Source organism: Copidosoma floridanum, unplaced genomic scaffold, assembly GCF_036245765.1.
Source record: "Copidosoma floridanum isolate Cflo_tuat_1 unplaced genomic scaffold, Cflo_Japanese_pri ptg000021l, whole genome shotgun sequence".
NCBI lineage: Eukaryota > Metazoa > Arthropoda > Insecta > Hymenoptera > Encyrtidae > Copidosoma > Copidosoma floridanum.
The window spans coordinates 21,995,797-22,015,050 of NW_028321898.1; the positions used below are offsets into that span (position 1 = coordinate 21,995,797).

The 19,254-nt window shown below is 39.6% G+C and overlaps 1 protein-coding gene and 1 non-coding gene across 3 annotated transcripts in view; both read right to left on the reverse strand.

Annotated features, from left to right (window-relative positions):
- Positions 1-19,254, reverse strand: part of LOC106641755 (uncharacterized) — a 121,600-nt gene that overhangs the window by 29,894 nt on the left and 72,452 nt on the right. For both annotated transcript variants that reach the window (XM_089594647.1, XM_089594646.1), the window contains exons 2-4: positions 12,800-13,302; positions 12,310-12,644; positions 11,740-12,074 (exon numbers count right to left, since the gene is read on the reverse strand). In XM_089594647.1, coding sequence (XP_089450773.1) covers positions 11,740-12,074; positions 12,310-12,644; positions 12,800-13,302 — 1,173 coding nt within the window. The remainder of the gene's footprint in view (positions 1-11,739; positions 12,075-12,309; positions 12,645-12,799; positions 13,303-19,254) is intronic.
- LOC111642951 (U1 spliceosomal RNA) lies at positions 7,595-7,758 on the reverse strand. The gene has a single exon (XR_002759618.2). It is a non-coding gene; the product is annotated as a U1 spliceosomal RNA (small nuclear RNA).

Genomic DNA, 19,254 nt, shown 5'->3' on the forward strand with positions numbered 1-19,254 from the left:
ACCTATAAAGGTTGTAGGTGGTATCGTCTTTTTACATCCGCCGTTTACGTTTTGTTTCTCCATTCTTTCTTTCCTCCGACTTTTGCTTCGTTATCTTTTCTTTCTTTCTTTTTTTCTCTTCTCTCGTTTATCCTTTTTCAATATTCGCGTGGTCGTAAATCACGATGAATGTTGTGCCCTGTGTGTATAATGCACTACGTGAGTTTTTTTTTTCACAATGAAAAAGAGAGATGAAAGGATGCTGGTCCTTTGGGACTTGATTTGGAGCTGCACAAGGAGTGTAAGTACAGAGGGAGTAAGTAGTGTTTAGAGACGAAAATTCCACGATTACTTACTCGTCGAGCACAACAGATTCATCATAAAATTGTTGACTAATTTTGCGGGAAGCCGGGTGCGGCGTTTCAGGTATTTTAACGAAAGTGAATGAAGACACTCTGCTATATACCGCGTGTAAGGGAACAACATTGTCGTAGTAGCTGATAAATATGCGGTAGCTTTATCGGATGGACGCGTGTGCGCGCGCGTTTCGCTGATACGCCCGCATACTTATTTGGTGAAATTGTATGCCATTACGCGAGAATAAGATACACGCTCCCTACGACCCTTTACGTGCCGTAATGCGCTCTATCGGAGGGCAAATAAAATTTTAGCGCGAAATATTTATGATGATTGGATTGTACATGGTAGTGGTACGTATCTATGTACCACCGGAGTCAAGCTTCAGTGAACGTTACGTTTTAAAATATCCATTACCATATACATATACATTGTGGGCTTTTGTTATTGAAATTCCTCATTACGCGCTTTCAACGAAATCCGCGTTGTTTCGACATGTCCATGTATACGTATGCACATACAATAATTGCTCGCAGTAGCTTAAACTCGCACCTACTACTGAATAATAAAATTGCCGAGAGATCGTTATCGCGAGCGTATAAACCTGAGTCGTTGGTTATTGCAAAACGGGCGATTTTGCAGCAAAACAGGGAGTTGGGCCCCAAAAACCGTGGGGTCGTTGTTGGGTATATTTCTCATCCATCGAAACGATATAAGCAATAAAAGTATACTTACGTATAGCGAGCGCCATTACTACGCACACACACTCTGGAGTATATACGGTATGGCCGCGGAGGTGTGCAACGTAGCCGTGAAGAAACAAAAAAGTCGACGTATACACACACAGTGCACGGCACAAATTCACAAAAGGCATATTACATGCCCACTCACACACGAGGGTAATAGAACAACGACAAGCGAGAACAACAGAAACAGGGCACATTGCGGGGGTGAGTGGTAGGTACTTACTAGCATACGTGTGCCCTGCACTGAGAACCAAGAACATCGAGTTTTACAAGTCGAATGGTAAATGTACACGTGCATAGATACGTATGTAAAGAAAGTATACTCTCTTTAAATACAAATAAAGCGTGTCCTTTGATAGGTGATTGATAGAGGGGGTAAGGATATTGAAGGTAAGAAGTGAAACAATAGAGAAGAGAGAGGAAAAGGAGTAGTAACAGATATAAACTCAGAGAGAAAGGTAGTGCGAACAAATAAGGATCAAGAAGCAAGTGAAATATAAAATTACAGTCTTCAGTGTAAAATATAAAATACAATAGAGATAATAGACTTATATTTTCGTTCCTCTACTTTTTTCAGGTAAAATTACGCTGTAAATATTGTAAATATTGTATAATAATTATTAAATAAACTCTACTTTTTTCAGAGTAACAAATATTAGTTTATTTTTCTCGTATCTATTGTTATAAATATAAAACATTATAGAACGAAAATATTGTCTCAAGATAACAAAAATGCCAAAATTAAGATTTAATTTTGAAGTTGTTTCCTCACCGAGTGATAGCAAAACAAACATAACAAATATAACCTTCATCGAAACGGAAAAAGGAATACAGTATGCTATACCACGGCAATATCAAAATATAGACAATCACACAGAAGTCAAGAAAACAGAGGTATTTATTAAATTTAAAAGTAACGCTAAAAGGGGTACACAACAGAAGTTATGGATAGGATTAGATGATGAGTTAGCAAAAGTATATATAGATGAAATAGGAAATTTTCAATTTAAGAATGTATATTTAAACGAAATTGAAAAAGAAAAAAAATAATAGAAAATCCTGTAGATATAAACAACTTGATAGAACAATTATTAACAAACAAACAAAAAGATAATAGCAAGCTTAACTTAAAAAATATATCAGAAAAATTTATTTTAGAAAAATTTAATGAAAAATAGACGAATATAACTCAATGGATGAATACATTTGAAAAAGAATGTGAAAGATTTGAAATTATTGAAGATAATACAAAAATTGAAATTTTAAGATTATTTTTAGATAAAGCCTGCATGGACTGGCATTATACAGCACAAACAGAATTAAAAATAAATAATAACTGGCAAGAATGGAAAGAAAAATTTCTAAAAACTTTTGCAGATAGAAGTTGGAATTCATCTATATATGCATTGTCCTATAAATATTATGAAGGTTCATTAACAGAATATGCGATAAAAAAAGAAAGATTATTAATAAATGTGGACCCAAACATGGGAAAAAAGACAATAATAGCGTTGATAGTAATGGGTCTGCCAGAATGGATAAGAAATAAATTAGATAAAGAAGAATGTGTAGATTCAACAATATTAATAAATGAAATAAGAAAACATGAAAGTTTGAACAAAAAAATTATAAGCAAGAAAAATGATAATAGATACAATTATAAAACATAAAAATGAAGAAAAAAAACCGTGTCAAATATGTGAGAAAATAGGAAAATCCAACAAATTCCATCCTGAAGAAAAATGTTGGTTTAAGAATAAAGATAAAACAAGAGTAGTTGGGGCAAATGAAAGAATAAATGCAGATTTATATACAGAAGAAAAAAACGAATAGAGACACCATTGATTAAAATACCAATATTGTTAAATAATAAATTGAGGGTTATAGGAACATATGATTCCGGGGCTCAGATATCATTAATAAATAAAAGAATAGTTAAAATACAAGAAGAAGAAAAAAATGTAAACAAAATATATTTGAAGTCAGTCAATGGTGTCAGCGAAACAAAAGGCTTAATAAAAGTGAAAGTAAAAATATTCGAAATAGAAGAAGAAATAGACTTAGATATAGTGGAAAGAGAAGACTTTGAGGATATTATAATAGGTTTAGATATGATAAAAAAATTTAGACTTATACAAGATGAGAATTTAAATATTTCCCAAAAGAAAAAAATAATCAAAGAAAAAGATCAACATATAAAACAGAATTCAACAGAAAAGGTTACGGAAGTAAAAATAAACTTTAATGAGCATGTGACAGAAGAGGAAAGCGATTTACGATTAGAACATTTAGAAAATAGTAAAAAGAAAGAGATAAAAAATATAATTAAGAAATACAATTCAGTCTTTGCAAAAAACAAATATGACATAGGGACAGTTAAAGATTATGAAGCAAGAATAGATTTAATAGAAGAAAAATACTGTAGCAAAAGACCATATAGATGTACAATAGAAGATAAAAAAGAGATAGAACAACAAGTAGCAAAATTACTTGAAAAAAAATTAATAGAAGAATCGTACAGCCCTTTTGCAGCACCTGTTACTCTAGCATTTAAAAAAGAAGAAAATAAGAAATCAAGACTATGCATAGACTTTAGAGACCTAAATAAATTAATTGTACCGCAAGCACAACCTTTCCCACTAATCGAAGATTTAATAACAAAAACAAGAAACTGTAAATTTTTCACCACCCTAGATATAAATTCGGCTTTTTGGTCAATACCTCTTAGAATTGAAGATAGAAATAAAACTGGTTTTATTACACAAGATGGACACTACCAATGGACTTGCCTTCCGTTTGGCTTAAAAACAGCACCAGCAATATTCCAAAGAATACTAAGCAACATTTTAAAAAAAAATAATTTAAAAAATTTTGCAGAAAATTACATAGATGATATACTTATATTTTCACCAACTTTTGAAAAACATATAGAACACATCAAACAAGTTTTAAACGCAATATTAAAAGAAGGATTTCGATTAAAATTTAAAAAATGTACATTTGGTTCAAATTCTGCAAAGTATCTCGGACACATAATAGAAAATAATACCGTTCGTCCAATAAAAGATAATTTAATAGCAATAGAAAACTTTCCACAACCAAGAACCCTAAAAAATATTAGACAATTTTTAGGCAAAATAAACTTTAATCATGAATATATTCCGAAAAGTGCGATATTATTAGACCCACTCCACAAATTACTTAGGAAAAATGAAAAATTTATATGGACAGAGGAATGTGAAAAATCATTTCAACAAACAAAAAAGTTACTGTGCTCAAAACCAATTTTAGAGATATTTGACCCAAACTTAGAAATAAAACTGTACACAGATGCATCAATAGAAGGAATAGCAGCAGTGTTTAAACAAACACAATTTGATGGAAAAGATAAACCGATAGCATATTTTTCAAAAAAACTAACAGAAACACAAAAGAAAAAAAAAGCAATATATTTGGAATGTTTGGCTATAAAAGAAGCAATAAAATATTGGCAGCAGTGGCTTATTGGAAAAAAATTTATAGTATATTCAGACCATAAACCATTAGAAAATCTAAATATTAAAGTAAGAACAGACGAAGAACTAGGTGATTTAACTTACTATTTATCGCAATATGATTTTACAATAAAATATATCCCAGGAAAAGAAAATATAGAAGCAGACTGTCTTAGCCGAAATCCGGTATTAGAACCAGAAATAAATAACGAAGAATTTTTAAGAATAATAAATTTAATAGAAATAGATGAAATCAAAATAGATCAAGAAAAAAACAAAGAAATACAAAAATCAAATAAAATGTTCATAAAAAGAAATGAAATTTTTTATAAAAAGAGTAGAAAAAAAGAAAAAATAATACTATCAGAAGAGTTTAGTAAAAAATTGATTAAAAAAATACACAAAGAATGGTTTCATATTGGAATAAAACAAATGATGACTAGAATAAGCACAAACTACACAGCGAAGAATTTAACAAAAAATATAATCAAAACATGTAGAGAATGTAAAATATGTATAGAAAATAAATCAAGAGGTCAACTTAAATACGGCCAAATGTCACATTTAGGCCCAGCAAAAAAACCTTTTGAAATTGTCTCAATAGATACCATTGGTGGATTTGGAGGAAATAGATCAACAAAAAAATATTTACACCTCCTAGTAGATCACTTTACCAGGTATGCTTATATAATAACATCTAAGACACAAACGGCAAGTGACTTTATTAAACTAGTAAGAAAAATAATAGATACTGAACAAATAGAAATGATTTTGTCAGATCAGTACCCAGGAATAAACTCAAAAGATTTCAAAGATTTTTTGGAACACAATAATATCAAAATAGTTTTTACAGCTGTTAATGCGCCATTTTCTAACGGATTAAATGAAAGACTCTATCAAACAATAGTTAATAAAATTAGGTGCAAATTAAACGAAAACCAAAATAAAAAAGCTTGGACATCAATAGCTCATGAATGTATAAAAAAGTATAATGAGACAGAACATTCTGTTACAGGATTCACACCGCAATATTTACTAGATGGGACTGATGTAAGCATAACACCTCAAGAATTAATAACAATAGATAACAAAGACATCTGGCTAAAGAATAGACAAACAGCAATAGAAAATACCATTAAATCGCACAATTATAACAAGAAAATATTTGATAAAAACAGAAAAAATCATATATTTAAAATTGGAGATCTAGTATATATAGAAAATGGAAACAGACTAAATAGGAGAAAAATGGATAGATTACGAATTGGACCTTATGAAATAATAAATAAAATTTCAGAGTCTATATATCAAATAAAAACAGAAAAAAATAGAAAACCAGATTTATTTCACATAACAAAATTGGTTCCAATGAATATGGAACTAAATGACGACGATTTTAGTGAGAAAGAAATGTAAATGAAACAAAATGCAATGAGATGTTCCAATTTTCGGCTAATACGGAGGGGGGGAGATGTAAAGAAAGTATACTCTCTTTAAATACAAATAAAGCGTGTCCTTTGATAGGTGATTGATAGAGGGGGTAAGGATATTGAAGGTAAGAAGTGAAACAATAGAGAAGAGAGAGGAAAAGGAGTAGTAACAGATATAAACTCAGAGAGAAAGGTAGTGCGAACAAATAAGGATCAAGAAGCAAGTGAAATATAAAATTACAGTCTTCAGTGTAAAATATAAAATACAATAGAGATAATAGACTTATATTTTCGTTCCTCTACTTTTTTCAGGTAAAATTACGCTGTAAATATTGTAAATATTGTATAATAATTATTAAATAAACTCTACTTTTTTCAGAGTAAAAAATATTAGTTTATTTTTCTCGTATCTATTGTTATAAATATAAAACATTATACATATACATACACGTGTTCGGAATCTACGAGGCAGCAGCAACGAAAGTGAGAGAGAGAGAGGTCCTCATATATGTACCAAAGAGTGTGTGTGTAGGAATAGTAATATGGCAGCAGCGGACATACAATTTATGCATTATTCATGAAGCCGTCGGTTAATGTGCAAAAATAAAACCCGATCATCTCTTCTTCTTCTCTGCTGCTGATGCTGCGCACTTCGTCTTTCTCCTTTGCTCCTCTGCGGACGTAATTCAAGCTAATCAAGCGTGTGGTACTCGTGTATACACATATAAGTGGCGTTGTTGGCTCATAAGAGAGAGAGAATCAAAAGGTTTCATTGAGTTGCGGAGGAAGAAAAAGATGGGCAGCTTTTAAAAGTGGAGCCGGCAAAAAGCGAGGGAGCCGAGTATATACATATATGTGAGCGAAATTTCAACTTCACGTATATATATGTGTATATATTATGTACACGTTGCAACGGACCCCGACGATCGGAATACATATTCCGGCGTTATGAATAATCAATCGGGTGGCGCGAGAGAGTCGTGCGGCTTATGTGTGTGCTCCCTTACGAGAGATACCTATAAAGGTTGTAGGTGGTATCGTCTTTTTACATCCGCCGTTTACGTTTTGTTTCTCCATTCTTTCTTTATTCCGACTTTTGCTTCGTTATCTTTTCTTTCTTTTTTTCTCTTCTCTCGTTTATCCTTTTTCAATATTCGCGTGGTCGTAAATCACGATGAATGTTGTGCCCTGTGTGTATAATGCACTACGTGAGTTTTTTTTTTCACAATGGAAAAGGGAGATGAAAGGATGCTGGTCCTTTGGGACTTGATTTGGAGCTGCACAAGGAGTGTAAGTACAGCGGGAGTAAGTAGTGTTTAGAGACGAAAATTCCACGATTACTTACTCGTCGAGCACAACAGATCCATCATAAAATTGTTACCTAATTTTGCGGGAACTCAGCGCTTTCCACTCGTAGCATGAATGGGTTGTCACTTCGGCGCATCGGTCAAAGTAAAAGCTACGCAGGCCTAAGTGGCTGTACGTGTATACTTAACGATGAGTCAAACTGGACTTCACCAAGTCAACGTAGCAACATGGTGCTTGAACAGTAGAGTGTGAAAGGAGAGAATTGTTTTTGAATTTAATTATTGGGACAGCGCGTACGCAGTCCCAACTACCAAAAATAATACGCCCGAGATATCCACTTTAGGAATATTCGCAGGGGTCAGCTCACTCGTAGTGCAATGAGCAAGCCTCACCCCGGAGGATCTGCCTTGTTGATCACAGATAACCCCGACGCCAGGTAAGTATACCGAATCAACCCCTCTGTCCCCTTCTTATTACCACTACTCGACTACTTTACTTGTGAAGTGTTCATTTTTCGACTCCAAAACTCTAGCGGAGTTTGGTGAAACGTTAGACGCTATTTTGGCTCGGCGGCCTCGGCGCGCTTGTTTGAATCGAAGCAAGTGGTGCTTGGTGTAGAGTACAGACAATGCGATACAATTAAGGAGGATCGATACATATTATCGACAATGATTGAGAGCTCTAATTTACTTTTTGATGTCATTTTCTGCCTCATAAAAAAATAAACGTGCATTTTTTGGGGAACCTCAGCCATGTAGTTATTAAGATATTTCAAAATAAAAAAAACGAACAATTTAACACGGACTGTTATGGAGAACAATGTTGTGACTCAAAAACAACATACCTATAGTGATGGGTAAAAAAAATATATACATTTATTTATTTCGATGCTCCAAATACTTCAAATATTCAATGCCGCCGGAATAAACTGTGTTGCGTTCTGGCGGTAATGCCGTGAGCCTTCAACGCCCCTAGTCCGGGAGCCAGGGGGCTCCCGTAGCCGTTGGGTGTCGGCGAACCAACCCAAGTTTTTTTTATGTATTTTGACCCCCTGAATCCGAATAGCAAGGGTGGGAAGCCGAAAAAATGGCAGGTTAATTGTTATTAACAATTTTTGTTAACAAACAAAAAAATTGAGTTTTTTGATGAAAAAAGAATTTTTTTGTATTTTTTAGATCATTTTAAACAAAAAAGGTGTCTTGCTTATTTTTGCTAAAACGCTTAGATTTTACGTAAAAAATTCCGAAAGTTTTGAAAATCGCGTTTTTTACGATTTTCAAACGCATATATCTCCATTGTTAATTAATATTTTTAAACTCTACAGGTCTCCAAATCTTCGTTAAACATTGCTTTTTGAAAGTGCAATAAAATTTATTTGATTATATTACGTAGTTTTGAATCAGTGACTCACCAATTCCAGGTATTTTTTAGTGCAATGCACTGTAATCTGGGCGCTGGGGGCAGATCCGTGGCTGATTCAATTCTGAGATTTGACTATTTCACTTTGTTTTTTGCAACTTTTTAAGTTTTGATTTTAAAATAGAATCGTGTTAGTGAAGTAAAAAAAAAAAAAAATGTTGATTCATTCGTTAAAATTATTGATAAGGAAGATTTGCCTCCAACAAGTGCTTCAATTAGATTACACATTTTACGGTCACTTTTCATATCCCATCTCCAAGTAACATGTTTAGAAAAAAGTTCTAAATCATTAGATCCTTTGATGTTTGGATTTAAGGTTGAAGGTGATTTACTTCATCCACAAAAAGTTGAAATTTTCTTGCCTCCTATTTATGAGTTAATCCCTAATTGCACGTGCAAAGTGTGTAAAACAAAAAACTGCTTATGTGTTTCATCAGAAATTCCGTGCTGTTCATTTTGCAGTTGTCAAAAAGATGATACATGCAAGAACAAATATGCCGAAAAGTAGTTTTTCATCTTCAATAAAAAAAAAAAGTAAATGAAAAATAGTTTAAAAAAATGAGAGTAATACCATAATGAATTAAAATACATTGCATTGTACGATTCTTATTTAAGTATGAATGATTAAAGAAATTTTATTCATAGAATTATTTCTTATCTATATTCGAATAATATTTAAAGATGTACAATTTTTTGTTGCAATGAAAAAACGATTACATTCAAATAAACAAACAAAAATAAGCAGTATTTCCAACAAACCTGTAAGTTCAACAGTAATATAGCGTGGAGTCTTTTTTGTATAAAAAGACTTTAAAAATGTATTGATTATTTTTTTTTTTTAATAAAAACGAGAAAAAATTTTTTTCCCGCTTATCAATAATTTTAACGAATGAATCAAAATTTTTTTTTTTTTTTACTTCACTAACACGATTCTATTTTAAAATAAAAACTTAAAAAGTTGCAAAAAACAAAGTGAAATAGTCAAATCTCAGAATTGAATCAGCCACGGATCTGCCCCCAGCGCCCAGATTACAGTGCATTGCACTAAAAAATACCTGGAATTGGTGAGTCACTGATTTAAAACTACGTAATATAATCAAATAAATTTTATTGCACTTTCAAAAAGCAATGTTTAACGAAGATTTGGAGACCTGTAGAGTTTAAAAATATTAATTAACAATGGAGATATATGCGTTTGAAAATCGTAAAAAACGCGATTTTCAAAACTTTCGGAATTTTTTACGTAAAATCTAAGCGTTTTAGCAAAAATAAGCAAGACACCTTTTTTGTTTAAAATGATCTAAAGAATACAAAAAAATTCTTTTTTCATCAAAAAACTCAATTTTTTTGTTTGTTAACAAAAATTGTTAATAACAATTAACCTGCCATTTTTTCGGCTTGCCACCCTTGCTATTCGGATTCAGGGGGTCAAAATACATAAAAAAAACTTGGGTTGGTTCGCCGACACCCAACGGCTACGGGAACCCCCCTGGCTCCCGGACTACCCTGACCACGCTGCACCGCCCTGCCGAAAGATTGTATCGAATCCTTTTTAAGGTACGTTATTGACAATTTTCCCATAACAGCCCGTGGTGAATTGTTCATTTTTTATTTTGAAATATCTTAATAACTACGTGACTGAGATCACCCAAAAAATGTTAATTTATTTTTTATAACTCATAGAACGAATCAAAAATTAAATTGGAGCTCTCAATCATTGTCGATGATGCGTATCGAGCCTCCTTGATGAAAGTGGATCGAGAGTAAAGATTAAACTTTTTAAAAAGTATTATTTATTTTTTAATTAAAAATTTTTAAAATACGAGTGAACAAATCTCAGCAGATGATGTTACTGGTGTGTTAAAATTAGAGATGTGGCAAAATACTAAAAATTTATAAGCGTAAATGGAAAAAAAGAAAAAAATCGGCATTGAACTTGACTGAAAAAACTTGAGGAACAAGTTATTCATTAGAGAGTATAGAACTTGCAACTCCAATCAAAGTGGGGCACCGCAAGTTCGCTCAGTGCATTTGCACTTTAAAGCTCAACCTCTCCGAAGAATGAATATTTGATGATCGTACGACGACTATACTCGTAAGAGTTTCTCTTTGTTTACTTTTGCCCTCATTAAGTGTATCCGTGCAACGTAACGAACTCAATAAACCTTGTGCATTCGAGAACTTGTGGTGAGTATAATTATCAAGAGCGCCCTACTTGAATACAATTAAGCTCCAGTCGGAGCACACACACTCGCACGAATATAACATGCACAGGTGTATAGTGTGTCTCTCCTAAATCATCCGAGCCCTCCGAGACTCGAGCTACAATTTCACGCGTCAGATCAGGTCGCGCACCCACAAGAGACGCGTCTCCTCGCGGATGAAAGACGGAATCGCGGTGCAATCGAGCGATGGAGCTGTAGCAACCCCCTCGGTATTAACTGCACGCTTGTCCAACCGGAGGGATTATAAAGAAACTTGGAGGAAAAAACTAATCCTTCCCTCCCAATGTCAATGTAGAAAAGCAAAAAAAAAATGAAGAGGCTGTCCGTCAGCGTTACAGGCCCTAGAGTCGAGTGCGAGTAGGGTGGCCGCGGGAAAAATCCTTGTCATAAAGTTGCTAACTAATCAGCCGTGCTGTCGTAAAGAACCAATTAAAGCGGAGAGGGCCCCCCCGTCCGTTAAATCATCCACGGCTCGTCGCTGTAAACTTCACCACCTCCCGAGCAAAACACGACGACGACGTACAAACTGCCAAGAGTGCACCAGCAAAGGAGCAAACAAAAATGCAACAAGAGCTCGTCGTGCGCGTTTATATACACGGCGAGAGCAAACGAGTAAGTGAAGCACACGTCATACCTACCCTCGAGTCGGCACGTCGCCGCTAAACCCTTCGTCTCGCAGTGGTATTTTACGGCGACCGTGGCATCAGCTGTGTTTATGTATGTGTACACGCGACCGAGCGCAAACACAATATATATATATACAAGTACACCACGAACTCACCTGGAAGGCCGAGTTGCAATTTTGCTCCTTGGGGTCGTTAAGGAAGATGCGCGGATCCTTGGCTGCCGCGTGCCAGTGCTCCTGCGCGTAGATCGAGTTCACCTTCATGCCAGCAGCTCGAGCATTGCCCGTAACCGCCCCCGACGTTGCTGTCGTCGCCGGCACTTTGTTACTCGTGTTGTTGTTGCAGCCTTGGAGAGACGATACCAGGGCCTTGTCGTCGGCGTTGAAGGAACCCTCCGGGCCGGCGAACCTCGGCATGGCCGTAGTCGAGCCCGCCAGCGCCGTCGTCGTCGTCGAGTCGCTGTTTGTCGTGCCACCCCCGCTGCTGCTCACTATACGGTAAACGTCCACGCGTGTTAATGTACCATTTTTTTATTTATTTATTTTTTTTTTTCATGATGATGGTATACTCCTCGGGGCCAATAAAACGCGCCGATAGCCCGTGTTTTCCCGGGGTCGTAAAGCGAGGGCGATCAAAGTTGAAATCGACCCTTAACGAGTTTCGTTCCGTTGAATCTTGTTCCCCCCCATCCCGCTCCAAAAATTGTTTATCGAAAAGGGGCTTACCGATGCTACCGGCGCACTCCGTGCCGTTGCAGCCGATGGCGTAGACGACGCCCCCGTTGAGGCATCCCGGCGCGAGGGCGCACAGCCCCGGTAGGCCAAAGATCGCCCTCAGCTCGGCGTTTCTCTCCTCGTACGCCTCCTCCTCCTCCTCCTCCCCCGTCTCTTGTTGCCTGCAGCTCAATTGCCGATGGTTGGTTGGCTCGGCGTTGTTGTTACCCGCGCCGGCCTTCACCTTGCAGTGCTTGCAGTCCTTCTTGCGTCGCCGACGCGCCGGTCGCTCGACGCTGCTGCCGCTCACGAGGCTCTCGTCCCGACTGCTGTTCTCCGCGCTGCTCCTGCTCCGTGCACGCCCGGTGAGTTGGCGAATACGCCGCGCGCGCGAGAGAGACACAGAGGAAAAAAAAAAACAAGCAGGGTGTAAGTACATTTATACACTTGACACCGATCTGTATTGTATAACCAATCGATGCGCGTTGGCTTTGGGGCTTACCGATTTCTGTCGTCCCTGGCGAGCCGTTCGATGACCGATCCCCGGGTGCGCTCCCTGCTGGTCACCCGGACGGACGAGCTGGTGCCCTCGATCGACTCGCAGCTCTGACTGGTCCGCCTGAGGGGCAGGGTGAGGTTCCTGTGGAAGGCCCCGGCGCCGCCGGGCTCGAGGCCGTACGGGGCGACGATGTCCTCGTACACGTGGCAGTCCGAGCCGTGGACGGGCATCTCCATGGGCCCTCCTCCTCCTCCGCTCCGGTACGGCTCGAACCTGTGGGGCTGGTGTACGAACTGATGGCTGTGGTAGCTGCTGCGCCGCAACTGCTCGCACTGCCGGGAATCGGCACGCGAGTGCTGGACCTGAGACTGTGGCAGCTGATGGTGGTGGCCGAGCTGGCTGAGATTGAGGCTGAGCTGCTGGTGGAAGCGATGCTGCTGTTGGCTGTTGTGGTACAGATGCTGCGCTGACTTGTTCGGCTCATCCTCGTAGGCGCGGTTCTCCATCTGTTTGCCGAACAAAAAAACCAAACGCGAATCACGATCCATTACAATTTCGACATCCATCGTTCGAACAAACAAAAAAAATCACCATGTATGTTGGTAGGTTTGATTTATTGGGGGGATAATGATTGCAGTGTACTGTCGGAGCGTGGATCAACACGTGCAAGTGCAACATTATCTTATCGAAAACAAAGCCGGTGAAAATTCAGGCCAACGAAAAATAAAAAAAAAGGGGCTTTTATCTAACTGTATGGTATACGTAGTATGTCCATGTGTATACGCAAGCTGTAGGCTATGTGTAACTAATTAGTGTGGCCTATCCGCGCCGAGACACAACTTCAGCTCTCCATCCGGCTTCACCTGTCAACTGCTCGATTTTTTTTTTTTTTTTTCAACTACAATTTTACGCTCGCAGCGTGTAGTACACGTATATACACGCGTTTCTTATTAAAATGGGCATTTTTGCCGGCTCGTTATCGGAATCGCCGACCTCGTAATTTCCCCTCCTACCTCCCATACGCGCGTGTACACAATAAATTTTCTCGCCCTCGAGCTACAAGTATATGATACGCGAGAGACCAGCTGCATTTCGGCATACCAGAGAATAAAATCGCATGCTGCGTTTGTGTACGAGAGTGGGAACCGAACGAATCGGGACGACGAGAAGGAAAAAAAGAGATCGGCACCTGAGTGTCGATTTTCCTGTCCGAGCGCTCATATATGTACGAGCTTGTGTGGCGTTCCGCACGACTTGTCGCTGGAATTTCATGCGAACTTGAAGGTGCGAGCTCGGATATACCTACACGCTTGTACCTGTATACTCATAAAAAAGCTGTACGACTTTTTTTTTTTTTTTTTTAATAAAGCAATGTTCCACATGCAGCTGCCTCGCGGGTGCGCGCAATTGACACTTTTGCGTCATTACCACGTATCTCGAATCTATCAATTAGTCCGGTTAGCTGCCCGATTTTTCTCGATATAACACGCGTGTCTCGCGTTGCGCAAGTACACGACCCAAACTGCATCGCAGAGCCGACCGATAGCAAATTTATCGTCCTCCTATCCTTTTTTTTCTTTCGGAGATCGGTATGGTGCACTGGGCAAAAGTTGCGTCAAAGAGCGCCTCGGGTGATACCGTTTTATTATAACATACAGTCGAATTGTTACGTGTTTACGAGGCACAATTTTCCGCGATTTACGAACATTTTAGGTCCCCCATAGGTTATTCGCTTGAAATATACTTATATACGAGTCGGGGAATCGTTAGCGTTCGCCTCGAAAGTATCGCTCGCCAATGGGCCCTCTGGCTGTGTTTACGGCTGCACAGGGGTGCTCTAGAGCTGTACACGGGATATTATTTATTCATCCCTCTCTCTTTTTTTTTTTTTCCACTGTGTACACAGTGCACGGTAAATTATCGTGAGGTACACCCAGCCAAGGGGCTACAATGGGCAAGTACCCGCGTAAACTTACATAATATGCGAGATGGTTGCCAATAGCTTTTTTACCTCCAGAATTATGTGTAGGTATGTATACAGGACGTGTTTACGAGTAATTACTTTCAAGTATGTACTCTGCAAGCTTTCAAAAGTAAATATATTTTCAAGAAACAGCCTTCGCCCCCTATTTTTTTTTTGTTTTTTTTTTCTCTTTCCGAAACAAGTATTACGTATAGCGTATAGGTACGCGTATTATGCGCGCGTTGGGTAACGAAAGCGTGACACGTGTATTTCTCGCTGAATGATACTAATAAACTTTTTAATCCCCGTATATGTACATGATATACATTCGCGCGCGAATTCTCATGGATATTATATATATATAATTATACACTCGATCTCGCTGTGATTAATTGCTTTTTACCTCGCGATCGGATATTGTTTGTTGTTGCGCAACGCGAGTGTGGGTTATCGGTTGTGCGCTAAAAATCGTTTTTTAATTGAAATGCACGCGTGGTAAATTTTCATTTTTTTTTTTTCTTTGGTACCGCGCCCGGTGTGTCCAAGAATAGAACGGGAGAGGAGATAAAAGACGCCCACGTATCATCAGCCGTCGGAGAGCCGCGGAACGAATTTTCATCGCTCCCCCCGATACTTACAGGGCAAATAAATATACGTGTATACGCTCGCTTTCACTTGTATATATAGGTGTATGCTTGTGGTGCCCCGTGCACATCCGTGCAACAAAAATGACGGGAAAAAAAAAAGGGAAATAAAAGCAGAGCATCAGGACAGACGAGTCGAGACGAGAGTAGGTGTGTGTGTACCGAGAGACCTCGAGGGCTTTAATAATAAATCCCGAGAGCGAGGCCGGGAATAATATAAAGCCCGACGGACGGACTGACGGAGTCTGTTGGTGCACCAGCCATACGGACGTACTCTCTCGCGACGACGCGCCTGTCAGTCCACTGTCAGGGTCCGTATACTGTGTGGTGCATTGCACATGTACATACATACATACATATATACATATATGTGCGCGGGACGGGGTGTGAGTAACGAGAGTCGGAGGTATATTATATACGCTGTCCGTGAGTGGTTTCTTGATTTATTTATTTTTTCCTTCTTTGCCAAAACCTTTGCCATCACCATTTGCACGAGGCGGAGGACGAGTGATTATTCTCGCGTTGAGAGAGGCGTCGATATATATTGGGCCGATTGCTACGAAGGCTGTAGATGGTTATCGCGCAACGATATCGAATCTTGTGCAGTGCTGTATAGAGATTCCTCGTTGGCACTCGAGTGTTTCTTGTACCTCGATGCATATTATTCGGGTAAAAACGTGGCTTGTATACATAATTTACGGATACATACACCCACATACCGTTTAAAATTGAGCTATTGTATCTATGGCACAAGCAAATATATGGGTAATTTTTGTCGCCCAGTTACGCCTTGGGTGTACATATAATCACAGTCGGGTTGTCCTCTACTTGCGAAACGAAGGTGGTGCTGCACAGGGAGGGAGAGGGAGATTATGATCGAGCTTGACTTTTGTTTTTGCGCGACTTTCTTTTTTCAGCTGCAACTCCCGAGGAGTAATAGCCGAACGGGTCGCCCAGCCCGTCAAGGTCGCGCGGCTAACTTAATTGCGCGAGAAGGGATACTTTATTCGCGGGTCCCTCTCTCTCTCTCTCTCTCCGAGAACCGATTGGCTTGTCTTTCCTTCCCCGCGACGGTGTTGGAGCCGAGAGAAAGAGGAAAAACAAGACGGGCTAACGAGTCAATTATCCTTGGGTGTGTGTGTATATATACATGCGTGCCCTTCCCTCCCCCACCCCCTTCGATGTCAATTTCACTTTACGCGTTTTGTGCATTGTGGCGCGCGCGCGTCTTTACCACGTACAGCCTTGAGGATAAGTATGTCTCTTACTTTTTTTTTTGTTTCTCAAACAACTCCTCCTCCTCGTTTTTGCCGGGGAGTAAATAATACGCTGGTTAGCGTCGATGCGCGTTACGTTTATTGCCCGGGAATTCCTTTAATTGCGCCCATTTGCGGCCCAATGAAATATCAAAAAATGCCCCCCAACCCAGAATTGACCAAAAATTCATCAAAACGCTGTCCACACCCAAATGTTGTATTATCGGTATTGCACTATGTATAGCCAGTGACTAACTTTCTGAAAGAATTTGTAAGTTACACAGTACGCTCGCCTTGAGCCTATCGACTCGGGCACTCGGACCGCGACGAAAAATCTGGTCGATAATCTTGAGTGATTCGGTACACGGTTGTGTATAGTGTCAGCGACAATTTTCAGTTCTACGAGACAAAAAAAGGTGCTTTCTAGAAAAAGTTTCCTTCCACATACTGCAGCAGGCGTCCGACGCTTGTCGAAAATTTGTCGTGTCCCGGAGACACGGAGACAAAAAAAGGTACATAAGTATATATAATATACTCTCGAGAGGCGGAAACAGACTGCAGTGGAACGTATATACAACGAGGGTATTATAGGAAGGGGCTCCCCCCCAAAGTGCGCGCCCTCGACTATTTCGACGAATACGATGAACCGAGCGATAAAGGCGGGCGCACTCGGACCTTCGGCTGTATACACGTGAGCCACCCCGACGCTCGTTATAATGACTTTTTAATGCCGATTGGGATCTATAAGCCAGAAAACCTCTTAATGAACGCACGCTCTCTCTCTCTCCCTTCATGGCCCCCACGTTTATACCGATCCTTCGCACTTATCTAATGCGCCGTGTTGTAATGTTACGTCAGCTGGTTTTTTTTCGAAGCCTCATTGTCTTGCTGCTCTGTTGTTCAATTTTCGATCGTATCTCTCTCTCTCTCATTCTGTGATATTCAAATTAAGTTGTACGCGCATATCACAAAGATCGCACCCGTCGGGTAATAATATAACGCGCAGTGCTTTTAGTGTAATTTTTTTTTTTTTTTTTTTTTTTTTTTTTTTTTCGTTCCGTGGCAATTACAAGTTCGTTATAAAAAGAAACGGGGGAAAGATGGAAAACTTCCGTTGGAACCCTTTTATAGCGGAAGGTCGGTTTTCCACGTGCTAATGATTTATTAATTATATACATACACACGGGCGCGCGCGTTTGAACATCGTGTGAACAGTAAGAGCGCGTGGATGTTGTACGCGTGATGCACAGGCTTCGAGGGTCACCCGAAATTACCTACCGTGAAAAAAAAAAAAAAAAGAAAAAAAAAAAAGAAAAAAAAAAGAGAAACCCAAGGGGGAACGTGGAAAGGTGAACGATCACCGATCGGCCGCTCAACGGGGACGAAAGAAGCCATCGAGCGAGAGAAAGGGGGCATCAATTACTAGGGTGGCGCGATTCGTCAGCACCGGCTCACGCGCATTGTCCGCCGATGCGTCAGGACAAGGTTACTGCTCTCGGGCCACTTCTACCGATCGGTATCGCTCACTCTTTTTCCTCTCCGGTGAGAGCTTGTGTTGTGTATGTGACCTGCATTGTACCACGTGTATAGGTATATATATAAGCTGGTACTGTAAAAAGGTAACCGAGAGCAGTATACCATCACCACCGACACCAAACTACCGTGTACTATACTATATAACTATGACGGTCATGGGTATATATGTAACGTAGTTGGAGATCGGTTGGAGATCGGCGCGCACAACCGATGCTCCATACGCCATGTGCAACGATATCTCGCCCAGACAAGAAGAAGAGAAGAGATGTGTATTAGACGGAGGGAGAGAAAGAAAGAGATGTCTGCTGCCTTTTCTCTTTTTTTTTCTCCGCTGCTACGAGTCAGGGGAAATCGGTTTTCTCGGATGTTGCAGGTGGCGGCCCGTTGCTCCGAGCGCGTTAATCTTTTCACTGCAGGGATTTTCAAAGCTTCTTTGTTTTCTTTTTTTTTTCCTCAAGATACATTTTTACGCAAACGTTTTTTTTTTCTTCCGATGTATAAGCGCGCTTCCGAGTGAAACGACGAGCCACCCTGTAGCGAGCCCTCGATCGAAAGGGGGAAGGAAGGAAATAACGCACTCGAGCCCTGAGTATAGCTCGTAATCCCCGGAGGATATGGTAAACAAAGAAAAAAAAAAAGTTGGGATAATTAAAAAACAGGGGGAACACCGCGTGTCAGCATAGCCGATCCGTCCGGCAGATCGGTCGGACGTGTATCATGGGGCACGCGTGACGCATTTTTCCGGGGACATGTACACGCGTATCGTCGTCCTTTTCGTCGGCTTTTCCCTCGGACAAGAGGGGGGGGGAAGCTACGTACATACCCAAGGCATCCACGCTGCGCCGAGCACGATACGGATGAAACGATGATGGAGGTGACAGCCAAGGAACGATGAGCCGCATTTTTGAGATCGTAGGGCCCGATCCCCGGTGATCGTATCGCGCGCTTTCGTACGATTATCTCCGTCTTGTTTCGAAGAATCCACGGCATCGGATAAATTTTCCTCCACCGGCTCTCTCGGGTTGTAAATTGATTTCCGAGCTGATTGTTTTCGTTCTC